Here is a 12,078-nt window from a genome sequence, read left to right as displayed (position 1 = left end):
CTTTCCCCTCCTGCCACAGGATGGAGAGAAGTTGAGGAATGAGTGAAGAGTGACAGACCCCACTGGGAGGGAGAAATCAGCGGGAAATTTTGCTTCTCCAAGAGCTTGAGCAGGCATTGGGGTTTCCTTTCTGCTCCTTTGTGAAGCCCTAGTTATGTTTCTAATCGCCGCAGCGCTGCCCGTGGTCCCTGGACATGAATGGACAGCACGGCCACCTCTCCTGCGGATGGAGCTGCCGTGGCAGCACCAGTAGTAGAGAATTATGCTTATTTTGGAGGACAAAGGTTTGTGAAGCTGTATCATGGTTTTTTTGCACAAGGTTGAGTGCAGGGTTGTGCCCCTGCCGAGGCAGGTCTGTGATCCAGCATGGAAGGGTATGAGAAAGGAATCCAGATCCGTGCTTTGATGATTCTGCCTTTGCTGGGAAGCAATGGAGAGCATGGGTGGCCAAGGTGGTGGCTTGTAGTGCCGCAGGAGCCTGTCCTGGGGCAACTGTAGTTGGCTGTGAAGGATTTCGCTGTTACCACATGGCACCATCCGTGTGCTTGGTATTGTCCGGGCATGCTTGGTGCCATCTGTCCATCTTGGGCTCAGGGTTCCATGGGGTTTGTTTGTGTTGCCTTTGGGCAACTTGTTTGTATTGCCTCCACCACATGATGCAACCAATGCAGCAGAGGCTCCTGCCTGTCTGTCTGTCTGTCCTTCCCCGTCAGGCGTGGCACAGGACTCGGCATCCCTCCCCAGGCCACTGGGCAGCCGGGGCTAAGCCTGACGGGTCGCTGAGTGAGAACTTGCTCAAGGGAAAAAAAAAAGTGCAAAGCTGACCAAGTGCATAGATTCAGAGGCTGGAGTGGAGGGTTGCTCAGCTTTATTTCAGTCTGGCCCTCCGCTGTGAGCAGCTCAAGGGTTAACCAGCAACTGCCTCCCTTTGCAGGGACTTCAGGACAGGCTTTGCAACCCAGCTTGTTCGCACCCCAGTTCCTTCTTGTAACACTCCCATAAACCTGTGTTTGCAAAGGCTAAGAGCATGCTCGCCGGGGCTTGTGGCTGCAGCTGTACAAGGCCAGCTCTTTGCCACTCAATAAATATCTCAGCTCTGACCTCTCTAAAGCACCTTTTCAGCTCTGAAAAGGGTCTCTGAAAGGTTGACATGGCCTCTTTTCTGCCTGTACCAGACCTTGGCCTTGCCTGTCTTGGTCTGTACACGGCTATTAGTGCAAATCAAGCTCGTGATCACCTTTAACCATTTATTGTCCTTTGGTTTCTTCATGTGAAAGTGACAATCTTGTTCTTGGTGGAAAGAACCACTTTTAAATACTTCAGGGTTTTGAGGCTACCCAGCGCAGGAGTTGGATAGAATATCTAGAAACCTGCAAAATAGCTTAAAACCATACAATTTACTCTTCTGGAGAGTCCCTTGGTTCCCTTTCTGATCTCCAGGATGGTGCATGGAGATGCCCATGAGAGGAGGCACTTGCATAAGGTCATCAGAGCAGAAAGTCATGTTGAAGGTGCCATGGGCTCTTCTGGCTTTGGGTGCAGACCAGTGTGGGGACACGGTTTCTGCACCCACGCAGATACTGGTGGACATGGACAGGGGTGTGGGCTGGCTCTGGCTCTGCCTACGGCTCTCGGGCTCGCTGCTGTCATGCTCCAGGGATTGGTGAGGGCTCAGTTAGAAAAGTCTTGCACATCAGTCAAGCTGAAACTCAAATGTCTGCCTGATTATGAATCCATTTGCATCATCTACATATACATCCCGGCTTTCACTCTAAAATAAAGGCTCATGAAAGAGGCAGGAACACAGGCTCAGTAGGAGCCTGTGTTTTAGATGGGAAAAATTGTTTGAAAAATAGCAAAGAGAGAGGAGAAGAAAGAAGTCTGCTGGGAAAGGAGCATAACTGCATTGCTTCCTTGGAGGTCTGGGAAATACATTATGCAGAGCTCCAAACAATGTTTGCCAGCAGCAAGTCTGCTTAGATGTGTCCATGGGGGTTTCCTTTTTTTTTTTTTTTTTCCCAATACCAAGCTCTTTCTTTCCGGGGGCCCAGGGTGATCTGCGACTCCTGAGTTTGTGTTAGGAACTTGTTTGTCCACACGCTAACAATGCTTTCTGGGCTATGTGTGCTGTTAGTGTGCGGGCAGGAGGTCTGCATGGTGTGGTCCAGCCAGGTCCCTCGGAGACCAGGGCTGGGCTGGGCTGAGTCACTGGTGTTAGCTGCAACGGAGCAGCCTCCATCTCCTCTTTTTCAGCTGGTGCTGAAAGTATCTTTCCAGCACTGGAAATCCTTCCTTTGGTGCTGGAGCTGGGCAGAGGTGAGGAGCCTTGCAGGGTGAGGATGCTGCGTAGTGACTGCTGAGGAGCAGGATCAGCCCTTTCTCCATGGCACTAGCATGGCTCTTGCTGAGTTTGCAGGAGCCATTACCTCCAGACCTGCAGCAAGCAGAAGTGTCCCAAGGAGGGCTTTTCTCTAGCTGGCTTGGGAACTCCCAGGAGTAAAAATGCTGTCAGAGAGGACTGAGGAGCGAGGGAGTGTCACAGCCAGGCGCCCTCATCCCTATCTGCAGCTGGAGCTGGACTGCAGCCCTTGGACAGAGCAGCGTGGCATCAAAGGTTGCATCTGTGCTGTCAGCAGGAGCGTTTATCAGGGAGGGATTTCCTGAGGGGCTGATCCTTGGAATTATGCAATCTCTGAAACTTCCCTCTGCTGAGACTTTCATCATAGAGGTTTTCTGACATTTTTGGCCTCTGGAACAAGCAGCATCTTTTCTGTGCCGTGTGAGCCCTGGAGAATTAGGAGAGCCTTTTTTAATCTCAGTTGATAGATACGAGATGAAATTCTGGCTTGTGTACAACAGTGGGCTGGTGCTTGGCACAGGAGGTAGCGTGAGCAGGAATAGTCACCTGTGATCATTTCCATGTTGTGATCTCCTTGGACAGCGGGTGACAGCTCGGATAAGGCTGCAGGACTTTTCGCACCACGGTCTCCCCAGCTTGATTTGTACGTTGCGGGAGGGCTGGCTGCGCTTCCAGCATTGTCCATGCTGTCATCCCAGTTTCGCCAAGGACGCGTGTAGCTCTGGGCAAGTTCCTGCAGTCCTCTGTGGCTGAGCATCGCACAGAGATAAAAGCCTTTTCCCACTTTGGGACTTTGCAAGGTTTCACAGGCAATAGCAGGGTGCTTTGAAAGGGAAATGTTTTAAGTGTTTGTCTGCAAACTGCCTCTGAGATTGAGGGGTGTCGTGCTTTTAAGAAAATGCCTTTATTTGTCCTATCTGAAAGGAAGCAATTCCCCCTCTGTGTCTAGTCTTTGAATGCCCCCTCTCTGCCAGGGGGTTGCAGCAGTTTCCCCACCCTACCATGCAAGCCATGTGCGAATCCCCTTTTTTCTGTTCTATTTTTCAGCCTCCGACCGCTAGACATCGAGTTCATGAAACGCCTGAGCAAAGTCGTCAACATTGTCCCCGTGATTGCAAAAGCCGACACGTTAACGCTGGAGGAGAGGGACTACTTCAAACAAAGGGTAAGGGGCTGATGGCTCTTCTCCTGGCTCTCACCTCTTGTTCCCTATTTCTTCTGCCCCTTTCCCCCTTGCTGCTCCCCCTGCCTTCCCCCAACAGGGCTGGGAAGGCGAGTGCCTGGCTGGGAGCCCAGCGCATTCCTCCGGCTGCAGCTCTGAGCGATCCCACGTGGCCGGAGGAAAGGCCTGCGCTCCAAGCAGTTCCTTGTGTTTCTCTTGGATCTTTGTCAGTGCAGGATAGGTTTTGAGCTCGAAGTCTTGGGGCCTATTTCTCCTGCCTCCTTTGTTGGTGGTGTTATTATTTTCAGGCTGGGTTCTATTATTCTAGGAGGATGCTGCTGCTGCACATAGAGGCTAGAAAACCTTTCCCGTGCAGCATCATGCACTGATACAGGCACCAGGCAAAAAACTGTGTTTGCTGAGCTCAGCTGGGTAAGATTCATGGGGGAAGCAAGGCATGAAATGTCCTTAGCTGGGATCTGGTGATAGGGAGCTGAGGAGGGGCAGTCTGAATCCACAGCAGGGCACAGGCTTTCCTCCACACACACCTGGAGATGCAAAGAGGTGGAGAAGACTGTGAGCCACCCCTTCCCATGCCAGTGTCTTCCCAGTTCTTGATGAGCAGGATCAGGCACTGAAATATTCAGTGTGGGTTTAGGGACTGAATCTAAACCTTGTAAACAGTTCCCTTAACAGTGAGCTAGAGGATGGGCGTGAGAGGTAATCCAAGCTGGGGAGTTAGCCTGTTTGTATGGAGATCTGTGAGGAGCTGGTGTGGGAGGGTGGGGGTGTGAGTCCATGGTGCTGTGTCTGCTCTCTGCAGTGGCTTTTGCGGACTGCTGGCTCCATTCAGAGGCTACGAGTGCTCACATCCATGTGTCTGTAATTGGCTGGCTGGATCTGGGACTACAAAGTCAGTCTGGGACGTAAAATGTCACCTGGGCACTCTCAGCTCCTGATACCATCCTTGTGTAATGGAAGACCCTGAGGAGACCACCTGGCTCGCCTGCTCTACACTGGCTCAGCCCAGGATGAGCTCGCCCTGTCTCTGATTACATTCCTGATTGTAACCAGATGCCCAGAATCCTTCCAGATGGAGGGAGAACACGTAGCCCGTGGTTGCAGTGCCCCTTCTGCGAGGGGCCACCCCTCCTTACGCTCACGACTCCAGATCTGGTGCAGACGAGAGGGCAGGTAACCAGTGCAGGTGTGTGCAGGCTGGGACCTGCTGCTGGACTTCTCCCTTGGCTCCAGCACGCACGCTTCCAAAAAGCAGAGCCCTGTCTGCGTGCAAGGGTGTAGCTGGTTCAGAGAGGCAATAAGTTTTTGGGTTTGGATTGGAGATGGTAGAGCACCAGCTTGGCCACAGGCTGCTGCGATTCACATTCCAAGTTGGTGCCAGCGCTGCACCGAGTCACTCGAATGGGCTCTGATGCCCTGTGGAGCTGGGTTGTTCCTCTAAAACTAGCGTGTAGGTTTGGCTGTGGGTGGGAGGCCAGCTGGGGGATTTCTCTGGGCTGCATTCACTTTCTTTGCCAGCCTGCAACGTCGGGCTGACACAGAGGAATGTATTGTCATAAGAAGCAATGGGAGCAGGCTGGGTTTGAGTTTGCAGCTTTGTTGGAGAAGGCTGATCCTCCCCATGAGCTGAACCTCCACCCAGGAATCAGGTTTCAGTATCTCTTCCCCTTGCACGGAGGCAATATCCTTAGAAGCCTCTCTTCTGAGCTCTCTGTGTTCCTTGTCCCCCTTGGATTAGGCACTGCTGTGACTCCTTTTCCAAGGAGTATAAACAGACACCAGAAAGCAACTTGTTAACTTTGGGTTACATGCCTGGCAGCTACATTCCCCATTGTTTGGTGCAGCTTGTGTTTTTCTTCTTCGTTTTGTCTTTTTCAAGCCCAAAGCAATGCCCAACTCATATAACTTCACCTCTCTCTCAACCTGAACCATGTCTTGACACCGAGTTCTTCCAGAAATTCCATGGCAAGTGCTTGGTAGGTGTGTAGCAGTTAAACACAGGTCTCTCTCCTCAAGGTGGGCAGTGTTTAGGATGGAAAGGGAAGATGTTTCTGCTTGAGGCATTGTTCATAAGAGATTCTTGGATTGGCTGAGAGCTGCCACTGTGGTGGGAGTGCAGCTCCTCTGCTTATGTCTCCTTCACGTGTTCCTCTGCTCTTCTCTCCTAGATAATGGCTGATCTTCTTGCCAATGGGATTGATGTGTATCCTCAGAAGGAGTTTGATGAAGACTCTGAAGATCGGCTAGTGAATGAGAAATTCAGGGTTAGTGCCTGGCATTGGGGGTTGAGTGTGCTTGGGTGGACCCTGCAGCTCTAGCTGCTGGTGATGTCCTTGAGGGGGTCTCCTGCAAAGTGCCTCTGTTTTCTTTCCAAACCTGCTGCATCCCTGACCAGGGCATCTGCCCAGGACCTGGGTGCTGGGCTCTACCCAGAACCAGGGTCAGAGCAGGGACAGAAGAGGGCGAGGAAGGCATCTGAGGAAGGTATTCTCTCCCATCCACATCACTCCTCCTTCCTCCAGCCCTGTTCCTCAAAGGTGCCTTCAGCAACCAGTAGGCGCAGGGAGGTCCTCTGTTCCCTTGCCCTGTCCCAGGGGCAGGATGTCTGACCATCCCTGGCTTGGGGAGCAGCTTTCCCAGCACCTAGAGCACATTGGCCCATAGGCTGTTCTGCTTTTGTGACTGTCAGATAGGAAGTAGCTAACAATTTTTTTGGCTTAATAAAGTTGATTGAACAAATTCAAGGAACAAAAAGAGTCTTCTGGAGACTCACAAGTACAAAGTCACCACCTTGGATGACCACAGGCTGCAAGATTCTGGGGGCAATTGCCAGACTGGCATCATGATATCTTTGCCCTGGCTGTACGCTGGTGCTTAACAGTGAGGTCCTGGGCCAGACTGTTTTGGAACTGGTGTTAGACTGGTGTTGGACTGGGCGTGCGTGTGAGAGGTGCTTCTGCGCAGGTCCTGGGCTGCCCGTGCTCCCTGGCAGACAACACTGCTGAGCAGCACCACAGACAGACCAGCTCATCCCATGAAACTCTCTCCTGAAAACAGCTTGATGTAGGACTCTGCTCCCCTGCTTGGTTTTCTACTCAATTTGCAGGAGGAAACTGTAACCTTGTTTTTCTCTTTCCTCAGGAAATGATCCCATTTGCAGTGGTGGGCAGTGACCAGGAATACCAGGTTAATGGAAGAAGAATCCTTGGAAGGAAAACCAAGTGGGGCACCATTGAAGGTACCTCATCCTCGTTTCCCTGCCTCCTAAACCTGTCCCCCTGCCCTGAAGGTGATGAGGTCCAAAACCAGCAATAGAAGTTGAGGTGTATATAATGCTTCCCTGGCCCTCTGAAGAAAATCACTTCCCCAGTGTTCAGAGACTGGAAATGCCTTGGCCAGTGCTCCTGCACTGAGTTCCTGGGCCTTTGTGTGGCATGGACGGCTGCTGAGTGCTGGAAGGGGCATTTCTGAGATCTTGTTGTCTTTCCTGGCTTGGCTTCTGCTGCTTGCACACTTAAATTTAAAGGCACACACGTGCGGGGCTGATGTCTCTGTGTCTCGAGCCCAGATTAGAGCCTTTCCCCTGGCACCTGTAGGTTTTTGCACTCTACACCACGGGTTTGGCTGGTGTCCTTCTGGGGTGTCCTTCTTCATCCATCTTCATGCCGATGATATTGTTCTTTTTTTTTCTCCCCTATTTTAAATCATGGTTTAAAGGCCAGATGAAGGCTCCTGGCTCCAGTGCATTTTCCTGTCCTTGACAGCCAACTGGCAGATCTCCAGTGCCACCTCTCTTATTTTCCTCTTCTTCATTTCATGCTCTCATTTATGAGGCTTTCTAATAGGAATCCTGTGTTGAGGGATGGCTTGACAAAGATACCGGGAAAATCAATGTATTTTAAAGCTCTGCTGCCCTCTTGTGCTCTGTCCTTGGAAACTCTGTGTTTAATAGGATTCATTAAACCACTCACCTTCTGCATATGGCATCTTCCTTCAGCCCAGGGAGACCCCAGGACCCAGCTGTGGTCTGTTTGGATGGAAAAAAAGTAAAAAAGGGAGATGATCCTATAAATTAAATGCCTGATAAACCGTGAGCTGTCAGGCTAATTGTGGTGGAGCAACATCCCTTGATTTTTATCTCTTGCAATCACTCTTGCTTGCTCCAAGCCCTATTCAGACAGCAGTAGCCTTTGTCAGCAAGAGATTGCATCCTTTGGCAGCACCAGCAACCCAGGCACCAGTCACTGATTTGCCTGGGATGCTGCAGGATGCTCATGGTGAATCTATAGACAAAACACTCCTATGGAGATATTGGCACTCGCTGCAGAGCTCTCTGTGTCCCTGTCTCTTTCCCTGCATTATTCAGGGCCTTCTTAAACTTGTGTTGGTCCAAAGAGAGGATTGCACTGGGAAGTGCTGCAGGAAGCTCCCTCCTTTGGTGGAAGGTGGTGGGAAGGGACTGGGAACACTCAGTCAGACCTCACCAGGCAGTTAGTTATATTGAGCTGGGGCAGGTACCTGAGTAAACAACTGGTCTTACAGCACTCTTGGAGTCCTACACCCTATCACCCCTGGGGTAAGTCCCCATCTCAGCCCTCCACATGCTAGTGAAGCCGCGTAGGTCCCTCCTTACCCTGAGCAGTTGCTGTACTCGTGCTGTTGGGTGCACACTGATGGGTTTCTCTCTCTTTCTGCCAGTGGAGAACACGACACACTGTGAGTTTGCCTATCTGCGGGATCTCCTCATCAGGTTGGTAGAATCTTGTTTTGTCCCTGTAGGCTTTAGTCACCAGGTAGCATCCAAAGAAAGGGGCAGCCCAGCCCAGCTTGAAGCAGTGGCTTCTGCTTTGGTCTGCTCCTCCATCCCTTCACCCTCCGAGCCTGCTGCAAAGCCACAGCTTCTCTTCTTCAGACTTTAACTCAGCTACCATGCTGAGTTAAGGATGGAGAAGAGCAGTGGATGGGTCAGGACAGACCCTGAGCTTGCTGGCAGTGTGTGGTGTGGCTCCAGCTCATCTGCAAGCAGCTAGGAAGTTTTAGACCTTAGTGATCCTTGAACAGCTCTGGGCCCTGTCCCTAGTCCCAAAGCGTCAACCTCCTGCATCCCAGGATTGTGCTGTTGGGGGATCTGGATGTCTGCTGGTCCCTATTGACAGGGGTGTCTCTGCTGTAGGGGAATGGGAGGCTGAGCCCCCTTGGCTTGCTGGGGGAGCCATTGGGTTCCTCCTAAATTTGGCTGTGATATAAACTTCGCACACGTGAACTGCTGCTGGCAGGTAGTTATATGGGACCACAAACCTGATCCCAGGGGCTGGGAGCTGCAGGACCGGGCTCTTCCCAGATGGATCTTACGCAGCCAAGGCTCCCATGTACCCAAACACAGGCTGTTGGTACTGGTGAAGGTTTCTGGTCTTGGCTACCCATAACTGTCTTTGCTTCCCTCCTGTGCCCTAAAGATACCATTAACCAAGAAAGCAAGAGGGAAAATTTGGGCTGAAGGGGGTGTTAGAAAGAAGGGATTGAGGGGTGCAAGCCCTGGGGTGAGGGAGGCTGGGCTGGCGGAACCTGTGCCCAGCGAGGTGCGATTATTCCCATCTCCTTTTCCCACAGGACGCACATGCAGAACATCAAGGATATTACCAGCAACATCCACTTCGAAGCCTACAGGGTCAAGAGGCTGAATGAGGGCCAGAGCTCGCTCTCCAACGGCATGACCAACAAAGAGCTGGTGGCTAATGAAATGTAACCGTCTCGCTCCGTAGCCAGGACCTTGCTCGCTCACGCTCGCTATTTCTCCCCTCTTCGCCCTTTATTTTTATATAAATCCTCTGCCACTGTCCCTCTTCCCACCTCCTGCCCCCCTGCCAATGTTAACTGACCAAATAACCAGACGCCATCTCTGTCGTGCAGAGCGAGGTGACCGCTCATTCCCCCTGCTCTGTGGCACAGGTTTTCTTCTCAGCCCCTGGTCCAGCATCGCTGGGCTGGGGACTGTCCCCCCACTGAGGTCAGGCTCTCGCTGGTCTGACAGCTGAGCTTCAGGGAGCAGATCCGTGGGGCCAGGGGACTTGGGGTGCCCCTGGGAGCCCTGCCTACCCCCCTGTGCAGAGGCTCTTCTCCGTCCATTGAAGGCAAGGGTTTCTCCAGGTGAATGTAGCCTTTGGAAGCAAGGTACGGTGGTATGAAGAGAGCAAGACAGTGCTATCCTTGTCTCCTGCTGCCTCCTCCAAGCCCTCTGGGACCCGCCAGTCCCCGGCCCATCCCCTCTACCCTGCTTACATGCAATAAACTGGGAGTGTTTAGGTGTCACCTCACCTGTCACTGGCCAGGCAGAGCGACCTGCTTTGGGAGAAGTGCCTTTTCAGACTGTTACTTTGCAATAGCAGGGGAGAGGGGAGGGAGGGTTTGCCTTGTCTGTCTCTGCTGCCTGCAAAAGGCGTGCAACACTTTGTAGAGACTCCTTTTCCCTCTCCCCTGTACCACAGATGTGACTGATGTCCTGGGAACACTTGTATATTTATTTTTCATTCAGTTGGGTGGCTTTTTTTCTGCTGGAGGCTCAGAGTATGTTTGTCTAAAGGGGGCTGAGAGCAGAACGTCTCTGCAAAGCAGCAGTTTTTGGTGGAGGGTTGTTCTGTCTGACCCTTGGGATTATCAGGCTTTTCCCTGCGTCAGAGGAGGCTGTTGGGTATTTTTTTATTATTATTTTTCAATTCTCTGTGACACGTGTGTACGTAGCATGCTCCCCTGTTTTGCTGTCCTGGTGCAAGGGGGCTGTGCACGTGCAGACTGAGCCCTGCAGCCGTGGGCAGGGCTGGGGCAGTGTTTGCTGGCTCCCTGCTCGACCTGGGCTCCCTCTGCCTCTTCCACAACTACAGCTCCTGTTCCAGTGAGGCTCCAGTACAAAAAAAAGACCCTGCAAGGGGGTCAGTTAACTAATGCTGTGACACAGGAGCGGGTGATCCTCCAACAGAGCTCTGCAGTCCGACCACCTGCCCCAGCCCTGCTTGCTTTTCTGTTTGCTCCGTCAGTCTCTGTATCCTCTCTAAGGGATAAAACGTTCTGCAAATCGCCCTTTTTTGGGGAGGGAGGGTGGTGTAAATACTAAAATGGCAGCGTGTCCTGTCCTCTAGTGCTGGAAGGTGCCTGCAGAGCCCACCTAGTAGTCTCCACAGGGGGGCAGAGCCACCTTCTTCAGCACAGGTGACCAGGAGGAAGGAGCAGGTTGCTCTCATCGTGGTGGGGATGCTCAGATAATGTTGCTCAGCCAAGGGTTTGCAGGGGCTCCCCATACGTGGCCCCTCCAGCTGCCAAAGCGATGCGTGTGGTGCATAACAAGGAGAATCCGCTCTCCCCTTTAATTCCTATTTCCCCCCATCCCCCCACAACAGCACGACGGAGCTGTTGGGGAAGAACAACTCTCTACTTGCTGACTTGCTATATTTTAGCAAAAACAAAACCAAAAGAAGTGTATTAACTGAAAAGATATATGTATTTCAAGCATTTAGGAAAAAAAAAAAGACTATGAAAGAGGAGAAAATCTCTTGTGTGAGACACTTCTGCAAATGTCATCTTAAACTTCTTTTTCCTCTAGTTGATATCTCAAGCTGGGCCAAACAAGACACGCCGCTTTCTCCTTTGTAACCTGGTTATTTTTTTGGAAAAAGAAGAAAATAATACAATAAAAAAACCTTCATCCAGATCTATTAAAATAGCCTTTTGGGGGTTATAAGCATTATGACAAATTTAGTCCATTTTTGTATAAATAATAGTGTTTAATATGTATTTCCCAGAATAAATGTTTCAAATGCAAATAGAAGGAGGCTTGTTTGGAAATATCTCTTTCCAGCCACGGGGTGATTGTTGCTCCATGGACCTCGTGGGGCTGAGGTTGATGAGAGAATCCTTCTCCAGAGCTGCACTGCTCTGCTTTCTTTGGGGTGAAGGTTTGTTGCTTCCTAACCCCCTTCTTGACTCTTCCTACCTTGGATGTCAGCCCCAGATATTCTACAGGACGCTGGAGCTGCTGATGCTGAGCAACCCGGGGACTGAGCCAGCACAGCCTCTGTGTGTCCTTGCAAATCCCCAGGTGGGTCCCTTCCCTCTGTGTTCATGGTGAAGCTGTTTCCACTGCAGTTGCTGGTGTTTTTATTAAGTAGGTTGCACCTAGTTCAAGGACTGGCAGCAGCTCACCTTTCACATGAATTTGGCTTCGCAAGCAGATGGTCTTCAAAATCTTCTACAACTGCAAGGTTGCCCTTAGCAGTTAGCTTCATTTTGAGAGCTCACCTTCTTGAAAACCACCGTTCTCCCTAGTGTTTTAATCTATGTTATACGTGTCTATTATTTCTCCCAAAATCAGTTGAGCTGAAAAGCCATCTGGACGTGGTGCAACCAAGTCTAGGTGTGCCTGCTTGAGCAAGGGCTTGGACCAGATGACCTCTAGAGGTTCCAGCTTCAGCCCCTCTGGGATTTCATGATTCTGGAGCTATAGGAGAACAGAACCAACAGGACAGCAGTCAGTTTGGGTTGGGTT

General features: G+C 51.3%; 1 protein-coding gene across 5 annotated transcripts in view; it reads left to right on the top strand.

Annotated features, from left to right (window-relative positions):
* Positions 1-11,361, top strand: part of SEPTIN9 (septin 9) — a 145,941-nt gene extending 134,580 nt beyond the window's left edge. For all 5 annotated transcript variants that reach the window (XM_069872867.1, XM_069872868.1, XM_069872871.1 and 2 more), the window contains 5 exons: positions 3,407-3,524; positions 5,711-5,806; positions 6,684-6,780; positions 8,241-8,292; positions 9,153-11,361. In XM_069872867.1, coding sequence (XP_069728968.1) covers positions 3,407-3,524; positions 5,711-5,806; positions 6,684-6,780; positions 8,241-8,292; positions 9,153-9,288 — 499 coding nt within the window. In that variant the 3' untranslated portion in view covers positions 9,289-11,361. The remainder of the gene's footprint in view (positions 1-3,406; positions 3,525-5,710; positions 5,807-6,683; positions 6,781-8,240; positions 8,293-9,152) is intronic.
* Positions 11,362-12,078: the final 717 nt, after the last annotated feature.

This window comes from Phaenicophaeus curvirostris, chromosome 19, assembly GCF_032191515.1.
Source record: "Phaenicophaeus curvirostris isolate KB17595 chromosome 19, BPBGC_Pcur_1.0, whole genome shotgun sequence".
Classification (NCBI taxonomy): domain Eukaryota; kingdom Metazoa; phylum Chordata; class Aves; order Cuculiformes; family Cuculidae; genus Phaenicophaeus; species Phaenicophaeus curvirostris.
This window is presented reverse-complemented; position numbering and strand designations above follow the sequence as displayed.